The sequence below is a fragment of the Coptis chinensis genome, chromosome 7 (genome assembly GCF_015680905.1).
Source record: "Coptis chinensis isolate HL-2020 chromosome 7, ASM1568090v1, whole genome shotgun sequence".
NCBI classification, from domain to species: domain Eukaryota; kingdom Viridiplantae; phylum Streptophyta; class Magnoliopsida; order Ranunculales; family Ranunculaceae; genus Coptis; species Coptis chinensis.
Window position 1 is genome coordinate 92,474,602 of NC_141462.1, and position 22,644 is coordinate 92,497,245.

The 22,644-nt window shown below is 37.1% G+C and overlaps 3 protein-coding genes across 9 annotated transcripts; 2 read left to right on the forward strand and 1 right to left on the reverse strand.

Annotated features, from left to right (window-relative positions):
* Positions 1-634: 634 nt before the first annotated feature.
* On the reverse strand, positions 635-7,936 carry LOC147490017 (Tetratricopeptide repeat (TPR)-like superfamily protein). Of its 7 annotated transcripts, none has more exons than XM_086570940.1 (7): positions 5,406-7,936; positions 5,173-5,221; positions 4,979-5,086; positions 4,758-4,830; positions 3,950-4,100; positions 1,782-2,610; positions 635-1,639 (listed from the first exon to the last, which is right to left on the reverse strand). In XM_086570940.1, exon 1 carries the CDS (start codon positions 7,774-7,776, stop codon positions 5,533-5,535), a length of 2,244 nt encoding a protein of 747 aa, XP_086427066.1. In that variant the 5' UTR covers positions 7,777-7,936; the 3' UTR covers positions 635-1,639; positions 1,782-2,610; positions 3,950-4,100; positions 4,758-4,830; positions 4,979-5,086; positions 5,173-5,221; positions 5,406-5,532. The 7 variants fall into 7 exon arrangements, with proteins under 7 accessions (XP_086427066.1, XP_086427067.1, XP_086427068.1 ...); XM_086570941.1 differs by having other exon boundaries at positions 5,169-5,221; XM_086570942.1 differs by having other exon boundaries at positions 1,782-2,017; positions 2,437-2,610; positions 4,979-5,221.
* Positions 733-2,575, forward strand: LOC147490018 (uncharacterized). The gene is made up of 2 exons (XM_086570946.1): positions 733-1,586; positions 1,785-2,575. Exons 1-2 carry the CDS (start codon positions 733-735, stop codon positions 2,422-2,424), a joined length of 1,494 nt encoding a protein of 497 aa, XP_086427072.1. The 3' UTR covers positions 2,425-2,575.
* A 3,431-nt stretch (positions 7,937-11,367) lies between the features above and the next one.
* SIEL (ARM repeat superfamily protein) lies at positions 11,368-16,962 on the forward strand. The gene is given in 10 exon segments (XM_086571391.1): positions 11,368-11,613; positions 11,720-12,399; positions 12,533-12,613; positions 12,787-13,020; positions 13,123-13,314; positions 13,753-13,893; positions 14,020-14,109; positions 14,216-14,760; positions 15,417-15,561; positions 15,564-16,962. Coding segments are annotated over 9 exon segments (2,598 nt in total). The 5' UTR covers positions 11,368-11,613; positions 11,720-11,721; the 3' UTR covers positions 16,056-16,962.
* The last annotated feature ends 5,682 nt before the right edge of the window (positions 16,963-22,644 follow it).

A 22,644-nucleotide genomic window follows, 5' to 3' on the forward strand; every position in this document is an offset into this window, starting at 1 on the left:
TTCCTTAACCTGATTGATTGTTCATGCAAGTTAGCTGATCTATCGAACTTCTATAAACTTTGGGAAACTCAGTTTGAAGTTATCGAAAGAAAATTTATACACTCGATGTACACTAAAAAGTTTGAATTAGGTTATAGAATATTTTTGATTCGTACTTAAAGAAAATAATCCAGGCTACATGCATTGGATGCATTAAAACTTTTGTTAATTTCTTCGTCTTTCTTTATGCGTAAAGAACCATTACTTTTTCCAATTAGATTCAGCTTTATCTTTTGAGATCTGTTTGAGTTTGAGGGACACTTATGAATAATAATAATTACTGTATTTTAATATCTTCTGTGAGATAATCTGCAAATCATCTTTTGCAATTGCATAGCAGAATGCCTCAAGTCCTTGGTGATATTAATCAACAACTTTGCATTTGTTCCTCTTGGCCCAAGGTGGAAATTACTTCACTTGGAAATAGTCATGTTACCATCAGTGAATGAACACCGGATTTTAAAGCAGCCAAATCTTTTCATTGTTTATTTATTCTACCAAATATCAAATGATTAGAATGGCTACAGTATAATTGTAGAGCTTTTCGAGTGGTTTTCATTTTTCAAAGGGCATAAAAAAAAGTAGGCTTTGTAGGTGGTATAAGATTTCCTTCACTTTTGATTCTTCCTTTCTTTTTGACATTGTTATAAATAAGGTGCGTTTCACTCAAAGTACAATAACTAATAATAGTTCATGGCTTCTTTTAGTTTTCCTGATATATGGGGCTGGATACAATCCCTTCCACCAATCTCCCAATGGCAATCCAATTCCATGTCTATTTGCATCTGTTGCTCAAAATCAACACAGACACCTCTCAACCTATCCATCACCAGAAACATTCTAAATCATAACCAATCCATTTTGTGCACTATCACTGCAGATTTCAAACTCCCTATCTTTCTGTGGACTTCAAAACCATTTAGCATCAAAACCCATTGCACCAAACTATTAGATGAAGAAACCATTTACAACCTATTCTGCAATTTCAATAATGATGTCCTTAGCTATGGGCCTAACAAGACAACCTACTCTGTTAACATCCCTTCACTGAAGACCATTGGAAATTTTAAGGACATTTTTAATCTGTCATTCTTCACTCTTGCTGTCCTTGTTTGCATCTATGAAGCGCCTCAAGATCTTCGCTGCGGATGTTTAGACACTCTTAAGAGTCACTTGACAAGCTCAAAGTCAAGAGAAGTATCTAAATTACTCATGAGACTCCTAGGATCCAATACTGAAGAGCAGTGGATGAGGTCGCTGAACCTTGCTATCACCAATTGGATTGTAGAGTTGAAAGAGAGCAATTCCAACATCAGAACACCATTGCCTTTGTTCTCCTATGCCATGTCGACCATTGGGCTATGGAAGGTTCAACTGTATTGTCCAATCATTGCCATGAACATCCAAACTACAAGCAATACTTCAATTCCTGAACGCTTGCATTTCTCACTGATGTATCATCAACTGGAAGGCGTGATCCAGCTTGGATACAAAGTCGTGGTCAGAGAAAAGTGGCTTGATGTGGGAGTGAACGTGGACAACATAAGGTCTGTATTTTGTCAGGCTTCAAAGTTCTCCAAGTCTAGTTACTATATTTGCACTGCAACAAAGAGAAACTTTTTAATTCTCACGGTTTGCACATACATAAAAGCACCTGTTTACCTGAAAAAAATAACTAACAAGACCTAGTTTCTTTAAAGTACCAAAATTGCTTCATTTCCTTTTTCTTTTATTTTTCTTACCAGGTGTGATGTGATCAAGCTGGTCTCTGAGACACTCATGGCCGAGCGAGGTGCTGGAGCAACAGAAAAACACTTCCCTTCACGCATACTTTTAGAACTCACTCCCACAGCCCAAAACAATGTCTTGTCTGTATCAGTAAGCAAATCTTCGGAGAATCCTTCACGTGAAATCGGTTTAGAAAAAACCATTGAAGGAGGATTTGACTCTCCAAGTTCCATTTTGGCACTTAAAATGACTGCAGCAGAGACTATGACAATGAGCATGAAGCCATGGAAGTTTGAACAATCTGTCTATGGGGACAGTACGAAATTGAATTGGTCTCTTCATGACAGTGAGGATGGACGCGAAGTCTTCTCTTCCAAGCCTTCAAAGTTTGAACTAATTCAATCCAAGGCTTGGTTTAAAGATCGTTACTCGAGTGCTTATCGGCCTTTCAATAAGCAAGGTGGCATAATTTTCGCTGGAGATGAGTATGGAGAAAGTGTTTGGTGGAAAATGGATAGGACGGCATTGGGGAAGACTATGGAGTGGGAGATCAAAGGCTGGATTTGGTTAACATACTGGCCTAATAAATACAAAACACTTTACTATGAGACGAGGAGGTTGGAGTTCAGAGAAATTCTCAACCTTCCTCTTCTTTAACTAATCTCTTACCTGGATATACTACCCTATGGATGCCGTAACTGAGTCTCACGCTTCATCATGCTTTGGCAGTGTATAGCTGTACCATACAGTGTAGATGAACTTCTTATTGTGACTCTAAAATACTATCTAGTAATCTGTACAGCCCCAAGATATGTTGTTGTAACTTCAAATCTGGCATGTTTCCTGCACAACACAAACATACGTAAATTGGAAGGTAGTTAACAACTTAACAAAAGTACATAAAAATCCACTACATGGCTTGAACTTGGGTTAAAACAAGCACTCGCACTGAAGAGATACACATCTGGTCATCTAGAGTTTTAAGATGCATATTTAAAACAATAAAACTGTTTCTTCATACTTCAAGAGTTCCATTTTGCTCCGCAGCAGTATATTTCACATTCACACTAGATCAAAAACATAATACCAAGTAGAGCAAATAATTCCAAACTCATACTTGGTCTATATATATGCTTATTTCCAATGCCTATTATAGATGATCATCGACAATCAGATGGTGCTATTTATACTTACTTCTAATGCCCTATTATAGATGATCATCGACAATCATTGAAAAGCAGAAATTTGGTTTTGGTCCTGCAATACAATCCAAGTGAAAATGTGCGGGTAACAATGTCCGCACGGAAACATTAGGCTACCCTCGGCACAGGTGATTACAGACTGGCACGAATCATCAGGGTCTGAACTCAAATATATCGTTTGCCTGATAATATAAAAGCTTGAGACATACAATATCAGTTCCCAACAAATTACTTTCATGTAATTTTGAAAAGGAAGTTGTGTTACCAACACCAGTATTTGAGACAAGGATAGATGAAAACAACGGTTAGAAGTGGATACTCCAAACTACAAATGTTAAAATACTAGCATTTTAGCAACAATTAATACTGTCTCAAAGATGTAACAAACAACAATATCGAAACAAATGGGAGATATGTCACAGTGGGTGCAATGAAGTTCACCTAATAATATGTTGAATGAAAAACCGAATAGAAGCTAACCCTAGAATAGAAAGCCGAGTTCTACAAAAAAATCAAGGAAAAGATGACCAGTTGACTAATCAATATGAGTGGATAACACCAACCTGTCAGAATCAGTAAACTACATTTTCATACTAGATTACTAGTATTACAATCATCAGAATCAGCACAGAGCATGTAACATACTTGCATGGCCAGAACGCTAAACTTAAGAAGACACTAGTAAAATAGAAGATTTTTCTACCCAGCTTTGCCTGTAGAAAATCAAAATTAACAATTTTTATTGCTGCTATTTAGAAAAAAAAGTTTCTTCTCTACCCAGCTATGCCCGTAGAAAATCAAAGTTAACAATTTTAATTGCTGCTATTTAGTATATATAGATGGAATTCTTTGGAAGATTCATCACTACAATGATCAGATCCATCAAAATTCAAATACTTCTACCACCCATTGACAAAAAGCAGATTGAAACATACAATAGAAAAAACTCAAAAAAGCATGTCAAAGGAAAAGATCTGCACCTGAGACAGGAATATTCTTCACCATGTTTAGCATAATTATCTCCCCACATCAAACACCTTATTACAAAAATGTGTCCCAACAAGATACAAACCGACAACAACATAAAGAACCAACACCCTAACTGAAACCCACCATGATGAACGAAACACCCTAAAAAAATTAAAAAAGAACCAAATTAGTCGCCAATAACCCTCCATATCTACCTTAAAGCCTTTGACAAATTGCAGTAGGTCACAAGATCACAAAGATGTGTGCGATCACTGTGTCTTATCTATGCACTAGTTATACAACTATCGAGGAGTCTAAGCAGTCACTAGAGATAGAGATATTCCCCACCGACCTTGCCTCCAAAACAACCAACTTAATAATCATCTTGAGCATTACATATCAGAATATATCCTCAACCACTATAACACGAAGGGTACATAGCTAGACGTGTTTAGGTCCATATGTTCCAAGCAAGCATTTGCCAAAAAGTTTCCTATCCTATGATTCCTATCTCTAGATCCTCAGTATTCCAAAAGCATTTCTAGTTTATACAAAAAAGTGATCAGGACCGCGCGCGCGGAAGGGTGGGGGTGGGGGTGGGGGTGGGGTGAGGTGTCTCATATATCCCCCGTAACTCTACTTCAGCCCTTCCTTCAAACAAGCTCTAACATCTAAAATGGAACCGAATTTTGATGACCTCTATCTCCAGTTTTCCAGTTTGCAAACAAGTGACCGTACAAATTAGGCTTAGCATCTAGCTTGGCTCTAATATTATTTTCAATAAGTTACAACATAAACCCTACGAAACCAAAATTTTACCTACTCCTACTGCCGAGACTCAAGGCTCAGTCCTTTCACCTAGCCCGTAGCCACACACACCTAGTCCTTTGTCCTGCAATACAACCCAAGTGAAAAAGTATGGGCAAAAATGTCCGCACGAAAAAGTTAGGCTACCCTCGGCACAGGAAGTTGTGAATATAGAGTTCTAGTTAAGTGAAACAATAAGCTAAAAAAACAAAAGAACCACCTAAAATACTCACCCGCCAAAATAGAATCATGTCTGGTACACATGCAGTAAAAATAACCACGTAAATGTGCTTACAGACTGGCACGAATCATCAGGGTCTGAACTCAAATATATTGTTTGCCTGATGATATAAAAGATTGAGACATAGACAATCAGTTCCCAACAAATTACTTTCATGTAATTTGAAAAGGAAGTTGTGTTACCAACACCAGTATTTGAGACAAGGATAGATGAAAGCAACGGTTAGAAGTGGATACTGCATCAAACATTAAACTTTATCATATTCCTTTTCGCTCCAAAACAAGCCTTTACTTCAGCAAATATGAAATAAAATTAGACAACTCAAATGATCTTATGCCGAGCATTTAACCTTAGGATAGCACCTAGGTTTTCATCCAAACAACAAAGAGAAAATAAATAGAGCAAAATGAAAACCATACAAGAATGAGTGTTTCATGTCAATCTGCAGTAATCTTATTTTGTTGAAAAATGAAAACCTCATAACTCCTTTGATGAACTTGAATCTTCAACTTAGTTGCTGGAAGAAGAAGAGGAAAAGAAAACTTATTAAGTGTGTGCTTTAACTTTCTTTCTCTTCTTAGTTTCTTCTCCACCCATGATCATCCTTGAGAGGATATCCGCTTGCTTAGTGTTCCCTTCTGCATTGAGAGTCCTGATCAGTTCATCACGACTACTCAAATCCTTGACCCCACCCTTCTCCATTATCTTACACAGTATTGAATATGCATTGAGGGTCTTTCCCGCTGCTACAAGCGTATCCAAGACCTTATCGCAGCTCGAAAAACTTATATTGTAATCTCTCTCCAACCCAAAATCCAGTAACCTGAGGGCAGCAATTGTCTTCTCTTTGTCGCATAGAACAGCTAATAGATTATCAAAATCTGGAATGCAGTCATTATCCATTAGTAACTCAATTCTTCCAAGGGCTTCCTCGACATGACCCCTCATTAGAAGGGCCTCCAAAATTTTAGCAACCAAGTCCATGTGCTCCTTCACCCCCTTCTCTATCATACTCTTCATTACCCTACTTGCAGTTTGTACTCTACCATCGTTGAACAAGCTCTCCATCACCATTCTAAACATATCTGAATCAGGGAGATGCCCACTCTCAATCATACCGTCCAACATTGCCTTCGCATCAGCTGGTTCTCCTTTCCTCAAGAGACATAGGATAATAGACCTATAAGCATCAGCCTCTATAGGAACCTTACGTCTAGTCATGATCTTCAAAATCTCAACAGCAGACTCTGGAGTCCCTTCCTCCGAATGTCCACGAAGCAAATTGTTAAAAGCAACTGGATCCTGAACACCCGTTTTCATCAACTGGCGAAAGAACGTCTCTGCCTTCTCAGTTTGCCCATTATTGCATAGATACTCAATCATAGGGTTAAAAGCACTAGGTTCCATTTCCGAAGAACTCCTGGTGCTCAAGAGAATCTCCTTCTCAATAACCTTATCTAACAGGTTTATAGCCTTATCGTACACCCGAGACTTGCAAAAGCTCTCTATTAATACACCATAGTGTGCAGCTTCTGTTGGAATGCTCAGTCGAATCATTCCTTTTAGCACACTTGCTGCCCAATCTAAATTCCCAGACTTGCATTGGCTAGCAATCAGTTTCAAGAAGATTGAATTGTCCTTTGGAGCAATGTGTCTCTCCACCATTTCCTTCACAAACTTTTGAGCTTCGGGCATCTTCTCTGCGTCACATAGCCCAGGCAAGAGAGTTGAGTACGTAACATCATTTGGCTTGATTCCATACTTAACCATCTCTTTAAACAATCTCAACCCATCATCAACCTTCTCTGCAGAAACATAACCTTTGATCATAGTAGTGTAACTGATTACATTCGGAATCAAATTCTTACCCTTCATTTCCACAAAAATCTTTTCCGCTTCTTCCATTTTCTTAACCCGAGAATATCCATTTATCACAGTGTTATAGGTAACAACATTAGGAGTTATCCCCTTACTCTTCATTTCTTCAAAAAACCGATTCGCAGTCTCCACCTTCAACGATAGAAAGAAACCCCAAATCATGATGTTATAAGTATGGCGTGTGGGCAATACACCTTCTCTCAACATCGCATTAAAATACCTCTTCGCCATCAAAACACGCCCACGCCTCAAAATCACCTTAAACAAAGCATCATAAGACTTAATAGTCCTTTCTACATTCAATTCCTTCATCTTTTGAAAAATCTTAACAGACTCCTGAACAATTCCAGCTTTACCATAACTATCAATAAGCACAACAAACAACTCCTCATCATACTGAAGCCCCTTCTTCGGCATATCAAACAAAATGCACCGGGCATGATTAAGTTTCGAAGCACGGCCTAAAATCTCAATAATTTTCAACGTAGTGGAATTATCAGGTCGATAACCAGTCTTCTCAACCCACCTAAAGAACTGTAAAGCGTGATCAGCTTTACGTGCCCCATGCAAAATGTTCCATACAATAGAATGATCAAATCGAGGACACACATTTCTAATAGAGTGTTGTAATCTAGTAGTCCATTCTCTATTAGCCATCATTCTACATATTGTATCTTCTATCTTTTCTCGATTAGGTAACTTACCTCTTGGCACCCTCTGAAAAACCTTATCTTCCTCAGGAACAGGACCAAGTCCATTTTCAGTTGTTGGGGGTTGAGGAGAAATGGGCACTGAGCAAAAGGAGGGGTTTTGAACATAGTAAAATGAGGATGGGTTTGAAATTCTGTGGAGTTTTGAAGGTGTTAAAAGTCTGGTTTTGAGTAAAAGTGTAGTTTTAGTTGTGGAGGGCATCTTTTTTTTTTTTTTTTTTTGATGGATCTCTGAAGTTGGGGTTTTAAAGATTGGTATGAAATGAAATGGATTTGGATTGTTTCAGTGAAGTTTCAGTCTTCATTAATGGAAATGAAAGGGGGAAGAAGAAAAGAGAGGGTTTTTGGTTTCCATTTAATTTTTAGGGTTTTTGAGTATGGGTCAATTGGATAGTCCAGTCTCAAAGTTACTTTGGGCCGTACAATAAGCCCATTTACTATTAAAAGCCCAATATACTTTGAGTTTGCTTCTTTTGCATTAACACATCAAGCAAACCGATCCTTCTAAAGTCTACAGTCTAAACACATATTTGTTAGAACCAAGTTGCTACTAGTGGGGCGTGAGCATAGTATATCATTTATTTGGCTCTTTTTTATATATATTATATTTATTTATTTATTTTTGCTACTTTTGATTGATTTTTTGATAATTAGACAGATAAATTAAATAAAATATACTATATCATTGTCTAGTTCATCAAGTGTAACAATATTGATTGGATCTTTTCACTACGGTTATTTTATTGCATACTTGAACCAACAATCGTATATTAACATGTGTAATGCGTTAACATGTACACATAAATGTATACTATGATTCTTCTGTCTATCAATAACTGCGTGTGCAGTAAATATGAAAAAGTAGACCATTATCCCAACAATAATGAAATAAACTAGTATTTACAGAATTTCCTCCCGTTAAGGGCATCTCCAATTGGGGGGTGGGTAAAATTACACCTCCACATAGACTCCACCTAGGTGCTATTAGGATTTTACAACTCCAATTGTAAATTGTTGTATAGTCTATAAATATCCACTCTCTATTGTTTCCTATGAAAAGTATAAAAATCCAATTTTAAACTCGGATGACACTTGAAACGTCTCTCTTTAAATTTAAAGATGGACATCACTTCAAGTATCGTCCCAGTTTAAAATTTTCAAATTGTGACTTTAAAAATACATAGGGATGACACTAATCTAAGTGACGTCCGAACATTTATTTTGTTCAGACATGTGTTCAAGTGTTGCCCGGGTTATTTATCAACTGATAGCGGGATGGGAAATTCCTCACCCCCTCTATCAACTAATAGTTTATTACCTACGGTTTAGCACCCCCATTGGATAGAGTTTTTTGACACTTGGGGTGTAAACTTTACACTCTATACGGTTTACACCCCCATTGGAGATGCTCTAAGTAGTCATGTATTACGATGAACACCCCCAACTCTATGCCCAATATAGCCCTTTTATGTTTGGAGGTGAGTTAACACAATATCCTATCGACACACAATCAATTTTAAAATAATATTACATTCTCCAAATGGATAATAACGGAATTTTCAACAAAATTTTATTTATATTTTCAACATTAAATCACAAAATATGCCATTCCAAAAAAACATGTTTTGCCTTTCATTATTTGAATAACCAAAAATACATATATACAACACTATCATAAAACTAAAATAACATCTCAAAGTCTTTAAAACATTATACATGTAATAAGTTACACAATTATTTACTTTAGAAACAAATATTACATGTATAAAAATCACAACACATATTTTAAAAATGAAAATTTCAACAAAGTCTCACGTGTATTTTCAACATTAAATCATAAAATCTGTCATATGTAGAAATATGCATTTGAGGAACCAAAATAACAACATCCCAAAAGTTCTAAAATATTATATATATAACAAGTTACACAGTTATTTACTTTACAAACTGTTCAACTCAGCTCAAAAGACATAAATAACGAATTTGTGGACATGCATGCTTATAAAATATGTCCACGGGACAACACAAGCCCATTGGTCCACCACATCAACTAATCCAACTCAGCTGATTAATAAATAAAATTTTTTATAAAAACAAAATGAACAAAGAAAAGGAAAAATGGAAAAAAAAAAAAAAAAAAAATAAATATATAAATATATATATATATATTATATATATATATTCTCTTCATTTCTTCATTTAGTGGAAGGGTTTGGGTATTGAAATTATTTGAAAGATTGGAGTGTGGATTGGTCTTCTCACTGCTTGAAATCTTTAATTTTTCAATAGATTTTCGGTTCTAGATGAATTCAATGTTTGAGTTTCTTACTTCTTTTAATAGATAAAAAATTGCCCCCATAAATCACAAGAATGAGCTTTTGTAAAATCTAATAATATGAAATATGAAATATGAAATTGAAATTGAAGTGAAGTGAAGAACAAAACCCAAATCTTAATATATGTATAGATGGGTTTGTTAAATTGGCGAAGGACGGTGAGTGGAAGTCTTAAACTGTTATTAAACATGAGAGAGAGAGAGAGAGCCTGAGCTCATGGTGGAGATTGGAAAAGACAAAGTATTAAAGTTATTTTCTTTTTACATTTTATTCCTACTTTTTTTTTTTAATTAGAAACAATATGCTAATTTGGATTAGTTGCTCACTTGGACCAATGAGGTTGTGTTGTCATGTGGACAAATTTTATGTGCCTGTCCACAAATTCGTTCTCAAAGACACGTACAGAGAAGGGGGTTAGCAATAGTCCAAACAACCACAATATAAAAACCAGTAGTTGAAGTGACAAAATCCATATGCAACAACCATAAAAAATGTCCTCCTATATGTTATTTGTGGAGAACCTATATAAATCCAAACAACAAATTAAAATTAAGTATGATAATGACTTTAGACATTCATTCATTAGAAATATAAAATATCTTGATAAAGTGAATTCACAAACAAGATAAAGAAAAAATAAGTTACAAATTTGAATATTACATACCGAGATAAAAAAAAAACATTTAAATGATTGGATTTCCCAAAAAAATATGATTTAAAAAAATGCTTAAAGCAGACAAGTGGAGCAAGTGATTCTCCTATTGCAATAAGTTTCTAAGTCCAACACATTTTTCCAATATCTTGTAGTCTCTCCAAAGAGAACGCAAGGTTAAATACTAGATCACACAACTTTCTTGTGCACGATAACGTAACAAAAATCAAACCGTGGCTCTCACTTTCACCAATATCTACCCATAACCCAATCGAGAGTGAGTCCCTAACTTTATGTGAATCAATAATTCAAAAACCTAATTCGTCAAAGACTAGTGGAAAAACGTTTTTGATGAACAGTGTGATATTGTATAATTGGTATTTACAAATGTTCTTTGTATAATATGTGAAAGTATATTCCCAAATAAAATGGTTTTTTCCGTAAGAGGTTATGTTTGACCCCGACCCACCTACATTAGAATCTTTACTATAAACAAGTATGTGAACTATGTTATACATCCGTTTTTTTTCAAATTTTAAACCTGTCGCTCTAACATATTTAAAAAACAATTTAAAAACATTAGAAGGGGTTGATTATAATTTTAGTGACTTTAATAAAGTTTTATAAATTATTTTAAATAATATGAAAGTTAATTCCAATTTCACAGTAAATTGAGAGAGTTTTTTGTAAATTACTTAAGATATAGGGAGCTGATTAGAATAATTGAGGGAGGTGATTCGAAATTGTAAAACAGCAAAGATTAGAAATAGGCTATTTGGTTGAGAAGTGTGGTCCCTCATAAGTCATAACCCATATATATAGTGTAGAGATCATTAAAAATGAATGAAAAAAAAAACTAATGATCCCAAAATAGATTTTGTGAAATATTGCAAAAGTCAGATAAAATATAATTAATCCCGATAAAATTCCAGTCGTTTGAACTTTTCACAGACTCTTTTTTCTTTACAGATTTCGCGGTTCCGTCGGATATATTCATATGAGGTTGATTGCTTTCGTCATTAAACAGCAAAGAAGGAACGAAACGTGTCCAGTAAGTAACTGGAACTATCTTTTTTCATGTTATGGTTTTCGCTCTCAATATGTTTGAAAAATTGCCTCATCCATAACCCACGCACATTTGTGTTTTCTGATTGCAGACATGGAAACAGAAAAGAGTATATGGAAAAAATGCGAAAACGAGCTCACTACTTATTACACAACTGAAAATAAATCTTCCCAAGGTCACTATCTTAAGGCCTTAGCATGTACTAGGTCTCTTATAGTTAACCACTCAACTAGTAATGAAACTATCATTCATATCCTCAAAATTTTACTTCAAATTCTAAATAGTACCCAACACCATTTTCATCATCACCATGTACTTAAACTTTTACATGAACTTGCTCTCCACCATGACGTGTTGTCGAATGTAGTATTGGACAATGTATATAGTTATGTTTTGGCACATAAAGACACTTCTCGTCTCACTACTAAAGCACTTGGTGTGCTTGTGGAAGATGCGAAGTCGTCTAGTAGTTATGAGCTTGGTGAAGATTTGTTTCGGTCGTTGTGTTTAAGTCCTAGTGTATCTGTTCGGTCTTGGGTTCTTGGTAATGCACGGAGGTTTTGTGTTAGTCCGGGCATTTTGGTTTCTGTGATGTTGGTTTGTACAAATGATCCGTTTCCTAATGTGAGGAGGGCGGCATTGGAGGGATTAATTGGATTGAGAGAGTTGGAAGATGTTAGGAAGCGTGGGGTAATTGAGAGTTGCTATGATCGTGCAGTGGAGCTTTTACTTGACAACAATGAGTACGTGAGGTCAGTAGCTGTTCGTGTGGTGAGAGATTCATTCTATTCCTTTTTTGTGTGCATTTGTTGGTAATCTAGGTTTATATTTCAAAGACCGTATTTCCTGGCTTAATTAATTACGTGTTATTTTACGTGTTGGTGTTTTGCTCTCTTCAATGCAGGTGTGTGAGTGGGGGCAGATATTAGCAGCATTGGATAGTGAAGTTGGTAATGCAGAGGGGTTTGATGCGGTATTTATTCAGGTATTTTTGCTAGATGCTCTGAGTAAAAATAAAAATAAAAATAAAACAAAATAAAATAAAAAATATTTCACAATCAATTTATCAATAAACACATCATTCCTCTTAACAGTAATTCTAATGAAGCATTTGCAGGATCTCAGTCTCTGAATTGATTATATCATGTTTGCTTTCAGCTATGTGCTATAGTAAGAGATATGAGTGTGGAGGTCAGAACTACAGCTTTTGGTGCCCTTGGGGAAATGAAGTTGGTTTCTGAGGATATATTGTTACAAACTTTGTCAAAGAAAGTAATAGGAGTCACTAAAAAAAGAAAGATTTCTGGTTTGGTTACTTCTAAAGTGGTTGACTTGCCACCATCAAATGCTGCTGGTGTTTTTGTACATGGGCTCGAGGATGAATTCCACGAGGTGACGTTTTATTGCGTGTTCACTTTTTCTGTGCAATCTGTTAAGTGGTATTCCTGTAACCTTTCTGTTTTACTAAGATGCCCATATTGTCTTGTACTGAAGGTACGGACATCGGCATCTATATCATTGGGGAAGCTCACCGTTTTTTCTGGCAAGTTTTCCGAAAACGCCTTAAGCTTGTTGATGGACATGCTTAATGATGACATGATGTCTGTTCAGTTACAGTGTTTAGAAATTATGTATGGCATGGCTACATCTGACCGTCTGAAGGTCCAACAAACACACATGCATTTGGTATGTTTCTTGTACTTGTCATTGCTTGGTGTGAACTCTGGACAGTGTAAAAGATTGCTGAATATCTATTAGATTTAAACCTGTTTATGCATGTAAGTGAGTCAGTGTGTAATATAAAGCCTGCAATAGGCACATCAACATGTGCCAGATGCCATGACAGAGTAATGGTGATTTCAACTAGTTTAGTTTCTCACTGGAAGTCCTGAGAAATTAACAGCAATAGGTAGACATCAAAAAAGAAGAAGAAAAATCATACACAGACTGGTTCTGACCTTTTTTTTGAACTGTTGATACATGGATTCAAAACCACATAGTATATTGGAAATGGTGGTTCAATAAAGTGATCTGGTTTGCTAGTAGCTGTTACTTCCACCAATTTTTTGAACCATGCTACGCACATATTTTATGTTCACATAATGTGTCCTCCAATATATGCAGTTTCTCGGTACTCTAGTGGATTCCTGTTCCTTGATAAGATGTGCAACGAGAAAAATTCTTCGGTTGATGAAACTGACAGGTGTGGATATGTTTAAGTCTGTGACAAATGATCTCCTAACCAACTTGGAATCCTATCCGGAGGTGTATATTATTTTGTTCATTGTTTATTCAAAAAAATATAGTGTGTCCATTTTCAACAATATATTTGCCAAGTTATATTATTCTAATGTTCATTTTTTTTTTGTTTTTTTAATTTTTCTGCTCCAGGATGAAGTGGAAATCTTTAATGTTTTATTCTACATTGGTAGAAGTCATGGTAAACTTGCACTAAACTTTGTGATGGAAGTACTTCAAGAGGTTCATACCTTTCCTCTCCTTTGCAGCTATATATCTTGTAATGTGTACCCTCCTTGATTTCACTATTCCTTCCCTAATATTTTACTCCATTATCATCTTCTTTCAGATTGAGCCTTCTTCTGAAGGAGACCTGTGCTTTGATAAATCAAGAGTAGCTGCAATATTGGTGTTAGCCATCGCAGCGTCACTTTCACATGAACAACATACCAAAACTATTCCGATAAGAATATTCACTTATGCTGTTCCTTTCCTCGGAAGAATCTCCCCTTCTTTAAGAGATGTTATAAGCCAAGATACCCTATTTGCTTACCTGTCTCATTGCAGTAGATCTGCGCATCCACCCATTGCTGAAACATTTGGGCAGGAAGAACAAATTCCTTCCGTGGATGGACATATTCCAAACCAAAGTATTAAAGATATAATTGACCAGGTTAGTTCCTCGAGCCAAATCATTTGCGGAACTTCTGGAAGTCAGTATCAGGATAATCTTTTGGACCTGAAGCACACAATTTTGGTTCCAGAATATCAACCGAAATTGAATTCCAATCAAAAGGAAGCAACAAGTGCTATAGTTTTTGTTCTCAGAACAGTTGCAGCAACTTGGCCTTTAATAAAGTCTGGGAGTATAGATGAAATACAAAGGACTCTGAGGTTCTAATCTCAATAATGCACTGTTTTTTTTTTTTTTTTTTTTTTTTTTCCTATCAGTTATAGAGTAATTTATTATTTGCTGCTCCGAGTAAGAAGTTTGCATTTGTTGTTATGTTATTATCTTGTTTTGTGTTTTTCTGGTGTGTGTGTGATGTGAAAAGGATAAAAATGTTTTACAAATCTTGTAATGCGTACATGTGTGCCCCCACACTTTTGAAATGCCTCATGAAACAATTAATGACAATGTGAGCTTTAAAATGGGAATGGTCTAGCAGATTTGTTAGGTAAAAAATTGGTGTGGTTATGCGGTGCTGTTTAATGTTGGAAAGCCAGGTATGTGCACTCCTGGATGAGAGAAGATGTCATGCAATAGGAGAGGGGTATGGAACCAATGCTTGAGGAAACCACCTTGGGAAGCTTTCCAAGTTAATCAACCCAGTCAATCTTCACCATTGTTGGGATAGTGTTATTAACTAATCTTTGACTACTGATGGCACTGTCATGGTCACCTGGTTGATTAGTTTTTAGTAATCTAAAGTAGCTCCTGATCCTCTGCACATAAATGATTTCTTCTGATTCTCCTTATGTAATGTGTCCATCTTTCAGATGTTTCTTTCTTGAATTTCCTGATTCTTATATTTCATTTCCTCATATAGGTCTTGCAAGGATGAGCTGGTAACAATTTCGGTGGAGTTCAATGGATCTGTTGGTTTCTTAGCTTTTGCATGCCAATACTTACGGGTTATCAAAATGCTAGTAAAAGTATGCAATCATTTTTTGCCTCCTGGGAAAAAGTCAATGGTGGCAGAACTGGTCTCTTGGATCTTTTATTGGAAAAACTAGACATGAATCTAAGAAGATTGAGACATCAATTTTTGGGGTTTAATATAGAGGAGGAGTTGCATATCTTGGAGATCATACTTCTGAATTGTGTCCTGAGGTTGTCTAAGCCTGAAATATGTTGTCGACGGACTACCTTGAAGAAGTTGTGTGCTACAATGTCTAATCTAGAACTTCTCTGTGAGAAAGGATTTATTAAGCTCTCTGATTTTGCTAGAGAACTGAAGTCATTCTGCCAAGAAGAGTCCTCTGGTGATGATGTTAGTTACGGTTCAATTCATTTGGAGAGATTACTTGAACTTTTCTCCCTTAAGCAGTTTGTATATAGTGAGAAAATCAAACACATCAAAGCAGATCTGGATGTCCCAGGTAATGACTCGGAGAATCCTCTTCCCTTCATTTCTGGATTGCCTACGGCTGTCACATTCCAGATCACTTTGCATAATGGTCTCTAGTGAGGATAGATTGTGGTTAAGGATGGCTGTTGAGGAGATTATTCAGTATGTATTTCTGGATCTCAACCAGTTTGAAGACTATGATTGCTTCAAAAAAGTAGCATTCAGTGTCCCCTGCTACATAACCCCAAAAGCGGCGTCTTTTTCACTTAGAGCTTGTATTGGCAAGGAATGTTTATATGAAGATGTCAAATCGGCCAAACGCATGGGTGGACCAAATCACGACCTCACGTTTCTTTGCAATGAGAAGGAAGTGTATTTTGTTATATGAAGCTGACAATTCAGAAGAAATTAGAGGTTTGACAGGATGAGGGATTGAGCTGAATGCTACTATTGGCGTTTTGGATACACCATTTCGTGGGTGGACCAAATCACGACCTCATGTTTCTTTGCAATGAGAAGGAAGTGTATTTTGTTATACAAGGCTGACAATTCAGAAGAAACTAGATGGTTTGACAGGACAACGGATTGAGCTGACTGTAACAATGGATTTTGGCGTTTTGGATACACCATTTCGTGGGCCTTCCTAAGGAGAACTTACACATCCAAGATTGTATGGAGTGGATTGTCATTGATGCGGTCTGTAGCTCTATTCCTTACTTCAAATACCAGTTCCATTGCTGAGACGATGTAAAAGCTGAATCTGCATGTGTACATCGCACGGTAGGAAGAGGGCTTTAGATAAAGGTGCATAGATATGTCAGACTCAGGGGCTCAGTACCCCTTCCAGGTTTCTGTTGAAATTGAATGAAGGCTTTCAAATCCTATCCTGGGGCATGGTCCGCATCTAGATCATGCCAATGCCATGTGTGTAGGTAGATTCCTGTTTTCAGTAGATTTACTTAAATTATTTGTAGTACGTCAAAAAATTTGCTGGACTTATGATATGGTGGGATTTAACTTTGAACTGTATTGCCAGATTTATTTCTTCTTCAGTACGCATTAAAAGCCTGGTGACATATGTCAGACTCAAGAACAAAATGCAGGTGCAATTTTTCTTCCATGCATACAGCATGGTAATACCTTAATGTTTTTCGGTCGTAGTATGAGTCATGTCTTGCTTATCTTCGAATTGTATGGACTGACATTGGCAGGCCTAAGAACAGGATTTGCGACTATATGAGGGTGAACTGCCATGGATCCTTTCTCAGCAGCTCATAGGTTCGATAGCAGTGGCTGCTGAGTTAGACCTTCCTAGAGTTAGTTCAAGGAGGAAATTCATGACTCAGTCTCCAACTTGTCTCCCTGATAGCAGTTTTAGCTACAAGACATCGTGTGCAAATAATTTCACCAAGTGTCCATTCATTTCCTTATAAGAGTACTAATTCCACGCGTTAATGGGCCATGAGAAATGATTAGGGAATCTGGTGATGGCCGCACCGGAAACTGAAGGAAATATTTCTTCCTTATCAGAATTAAAAATAATAAGGACTCCGAGTTAATCACTTTTTAGCAAGCTCAGTTGTGGATCAGTGGATGGTAATGCAAAGAAATAAAAGGGAAGAAAAGAACAAATATCGAAAAGCAACATACTGCATTTTCTATTCACTGTCTATTTTAATTGTTACATCATCACCGGTGGGGGGAAGGTGGCTATCAACATCATAATATAAACTCTCTTCTCTGTCAATTTGTCGAGTAGTAGTAGATCGAGTAGTAATCAAACTGGAAATATCACACCCATCCGGGAAAGACCAATTAATTTGATCTTCCAGTGTCTCAATTTTGCATAGGATTCCCAAGGAACGTCTTACCCTCTCATCGAACTCTTCAGCAGGGCTCTCACTTACTTCTTTGTATAATGCATGTGGAAGTTGAGGTAGAAATGTATACAACATATTGACAAACAACAGTTCAATATAGTTATATAAATCTTCTATAGACGCGTAGTCATGATCATTGCTGATGAAGTCCGCAATTTTGCCTACTTCATCCCATACAAAATCTGAAGGCAATGCAGTTTTCAGTTCTTTAATTATAGCAAGTGCAATACCCAACTCACACAGAGGAACTTCATCTGAAAAAATAGATAATTCAAACAGAGATGGACATGTCTCTTCATGTGTGGATCTCTCGAGAAGTTGTGGAAGAACGCTGCTAAAGTCATCACCCATCCATACAGCTCTTGCCAGTTCAGATTTTTTTCTGTTCGTGAAACTCATTGGTTTTATTCGATCTTCAATAAAGTGAATAATTTCACAGGCTTCACTGTAGGCTTCTACTAGAGATCCGCTAAGTTGGGACGGTATAGAAACTTGGGCAATTCTTACAAGCAGTACCATTGAAAGAGACGACACTTCAAGGGCTTGATCTTCTTGTTCCATGTGCAAATTCTTCCACAGGAGTTGTGATAGAAGATTCGGAGACTCACTTTTGTTAATCTCCATACATCTCTTCATGTCCTTCACACCTTTTACTAATACCCATTCCTGCAGTCTCATGTCAGTTTCTTGAATCAGATGTTTATATTCTTCCATGTCTTCATTGTCTATTAATTGGTGCTTGAAACATAGGCCAATCACTGTTTCAAGAACTTTACGCAGTGCCTCAATCGGATATAAGACGATGAAATGTATCACCAAAAGACCCAACATTGTCAGAAAAAATAACAGCATGCCACAACTATCCCTTGAGTTCATGCGTAAGATAGGATTACTCACTATCACAAATCTTGCTTCAGCAAACACATAGTCATCACTCCCATCCAACTTCACGCATTTAGACATCGCGTACAATCTAAAACTAGTGGCTAAACTGCCCAGTAAGATGGTGAGGATCTGGGTCACGACTACTACCCACATCGACCAACCATAGTCCGAAGTCCCTCCACAAAATTCTAAGGCAAGATATCTAAACGCAGCTTGTATAAGTACAACTGTAGAAAGTATGCATATCCCGGCAACAACATTAAGTTCAACATTTCTGCTTAGTACAAATTGAGGATTATAGTTAAAACCGTACAAGTAAGCCAACTTCAGTCGTTGTAACATGCTTCCTTCACCTTTTGTAAATAGATCCTTATTATGATCTAGTGATAAATTTTTTTCACAGATGACAACCACAACACAGATCCAAAACACTACCAGCAGTGCCAGCATACAAGACATGATTATGATATGTTCTATAACGAACAAGAAGATAAGACCTGTGCGGATCTGTATATAGATGTTGACTACAACAGTCACCACCAAAATGCTCAAGGCGACCATGTTTCTGATACATTCAGAATTTTGATTGATTCCAAGAGAAGGCATGAGAAAACCCATTGCTATACATATGAAGGTAGATCCAGTAAGCTTAGATAACTGGTCCTCAGCACTAGGCATAGGGGTTGTCAGATCCACAGGGATTTTTGAGGCTATAGACAGAAGGGTTAATGTGACCGAGTTAAGTGCGAACAATCTGCATGGTAACCATCTCCTTCTATGCCGAAGGCCAGAGAGAATATCAGATAGCATGGCCAGGAAACATAGTGAAGATGCTGCTACAATGTACAGGCCAATAATAGGGACAGGAGAAGAATACTTGGAGTCATCCCTCTCTATTTCGACGCACCCACGCTTTGCCAACATTCTTGGTTGTTCTGTCATACAATCTGGAGTGGAATTCAATTTATTTTGCCAAATCACTTTGCTTTTATCCAGTTTCTAGTTTTCAAGTCAAGCACAAAGACTTGCTAATGATCACATTCACATTACAGATTAAATTTGCACCAAGTAATATCATTTCTCGTGCAGGACACTGGACAAATAATCTGTTGGATTATATGATCAATAGAATCTTGAATCGGTTGTATGTCATGGACTCATGCCTAACTAACAAGGTAACCATGGTTGTAATCTTAAGATCACGCCTTGTATTTTCCGAAGTCCTCTCAAAATGACAAGATTATTTCACATGAAAATGACATATTTTTTGGTTGTACCCCCTATAGGAAGACAACGTACGTTAACAGTTTCAGATAAGAATTCAAAATTTTATGGTAATACGATAATCTAATAAGATTTTAAAAACAACTTGACCTTGGAGCTCTCGTCCTAAGTCTATATGAGATATACTTATGAGCTTCATAACAGATTCTCACTAAATGAAACATGTTTGGTAAGTGACAATTATAAACCCAATATTAAATACTCCGTATGAGATAAATAACTATTCTCACTGGTTATCACTTTGCATAATTTCTCTAGTGAAAATAGCCATTCTTAGCTGATAATTTAGAAGAAATTAGATGGTTTGACAGGTCGAGGGATTAATTTTGGCGTTTTGGATACACCATTTCGTAGGCCTTCCTAAGGAGAACTTACACATCCAAGGTTGTATGGAGTGGATTGTCATTGGTGCGGTACGAGTTAATCACTTTTAGCAAATCCCATTCGTGGATCAGTGGATGGTAATGCAAAGAAATAAAAGAACAAATATTGAATTATAATTGACTGGAAAAAGAATTAAAGCACCATACTACATTTTTCTATTCACTATCTATTTGAATCACAACATCCGAGTGGAGTGCCGTACGACTTCAGAGTAAACCAACGAACTCGTTATGACCAAATTCCGGGTGTTTTTTGGACTTTTTTTATTTTCTTAATTGTCCCACATCGGCGAGGCCTGAGTAGTCTGGATTAGTTAATATATGGTTTCATGTGTACAATAGAATAGGTGGTGAAGGAGGAATGAGGCAAAGGATGCTAGCGATGTCGGGACAAGAGTGCCCACCCGGCGGATGACCCTCCCTGAGCCAATTTTTAATTTTCAAAATTTTGCGGTTGCTCATCAAAGTTCCTCTGAAAGGAGTGGGAGCTAAGATTTATTACCTTCTTAGTGAGGTTTAATCCTCCCCTTTTCCAACAGCTTAGAATCCCATATTTGTGCACAATTTTACATCTTCTTAGCTGTGAGTAGAAATTTAAAATACAAAGTGGTGTTCTCTGCCGTTAAACACAATTTTACATCTTTTTCGTTTTGTTTGCCTTCCTTTCTCTTAGCCACTTTTTCGTTTTGTTTTCAGTGAGTATGAGAAGGAATATGGCAATAGGCATCTCTACTCCGGAGAGAAGATTTTTCTGAGGTTGATTCAAAATCTTTTGATTTTGAAAGATTTAGAACCGAACTTCCAAGTGAGGAGATCATCATCACGGAAAGAACCCGAGGCGGTACCTTCAAGGCATCTATATCGAGGGGGAGGAAGATGGATGGCTCTCTTCTTTGTCGGTCGCGGTAGTGGGGGAGACTTCGAGTAGGGTACCCAGCTAGATTATTTGGGTTTCCATTATTGGCACAAAAAGAAAGAATTCCTATGGAGGATTTGTCAATTTCTTCTTTTTAAAGGTCCGAGCCAAAGCATACCAAAACTCTATGCTTCCCGGAGGGATCAAAAGGCTTGGGGTGGGAGAGAGCTGGCCTCCAGCTAATGGAGTTGTTCATCTCAAGGGCTAGCCTTGGGGATAAAAATAGGAGGTCAAAAGGAAAAAGAAATCAGGAGCACGACGAATATATATCCTCCTTCCCATAGTGATAAGAGAAGTTTCAACGTGAGAACTATCTCAATCGAATCGGAATGGGGTTTGTTGGGGTTAATACCAATACCAATCGATTCCCCATTACATAGATAATTTGTATTTGAACACAATTCAACTCTAATATTTAATCTAAATATTTTCTACAACCAAACTAACATGCCCAACTCGCTAAACAATTCTTAACAACAGATACTAATGTAAAGCAGTAAAAGCAAACCACAACACAAAGATATACCGTGGTTCGGCCAATGTTGCCTACTTTCATAAGAGCTAATCCTTTGTAAAGTGGGAAGGGAGATTACAATTGCTCCTTGCAGTCTCTCACCTTACTAGATCACTCCTCTCTCTTTACAGGGTTGTATCTTTGTAAAGGTTATCTCTCAATCTTGATAGCTTTCAAGATTGGATTTCTCTCTTTGTTCTTGTGTATTTTTGTGTCTCTTTTGAGTGCTATATTTTGCCAAAAACCCCAACCCTTATTACAAACTCGCGGTCCACAAAAATAGAATTCTCGAAAAATAGGCACGGGCGCGGGGCGCGCCTCAGGCAAGATCAAGTCGAGCACGGGTCACGTTGAAGGTACTGGAGGTCGACAAGGATGGCATGAGCTGGTCCGTCGCCTTAGGCATGCCTATTGCAGCGGTCGCTCGGCTTATCACGCATAAAGCATAACACCTTTTCTCCTCATGTGAGGGATAATGCCAACAATCTCCCCCTCCTGAATAGTGAGGGGGGATACCTCCATGCAATTTCCAAATCAACAGGAGGAGTCTACTACCATTCCGGCGGTAGCACAGCAAATATCAAACTTACATTTCGATAAGACTTTGGTCATCATATCCGACCCGTTCTTGTCGGTATGGATCTTCTCGATACACAAATGCTTGTCTTGAGTACTTCTCTAATCCAATGATAACGCACGTGTATGTGCTTGGATCTAGAATGAAAACCTCGGATTCTTGCTCAAATGGATGGCGCTTTGACTGTCACATAAAACTACAAATTGTTTATGCTTTAGCCTTAGTTAGTCGAAGAATCTCTTCATTGATAAGAGCCCAAAACTGTAA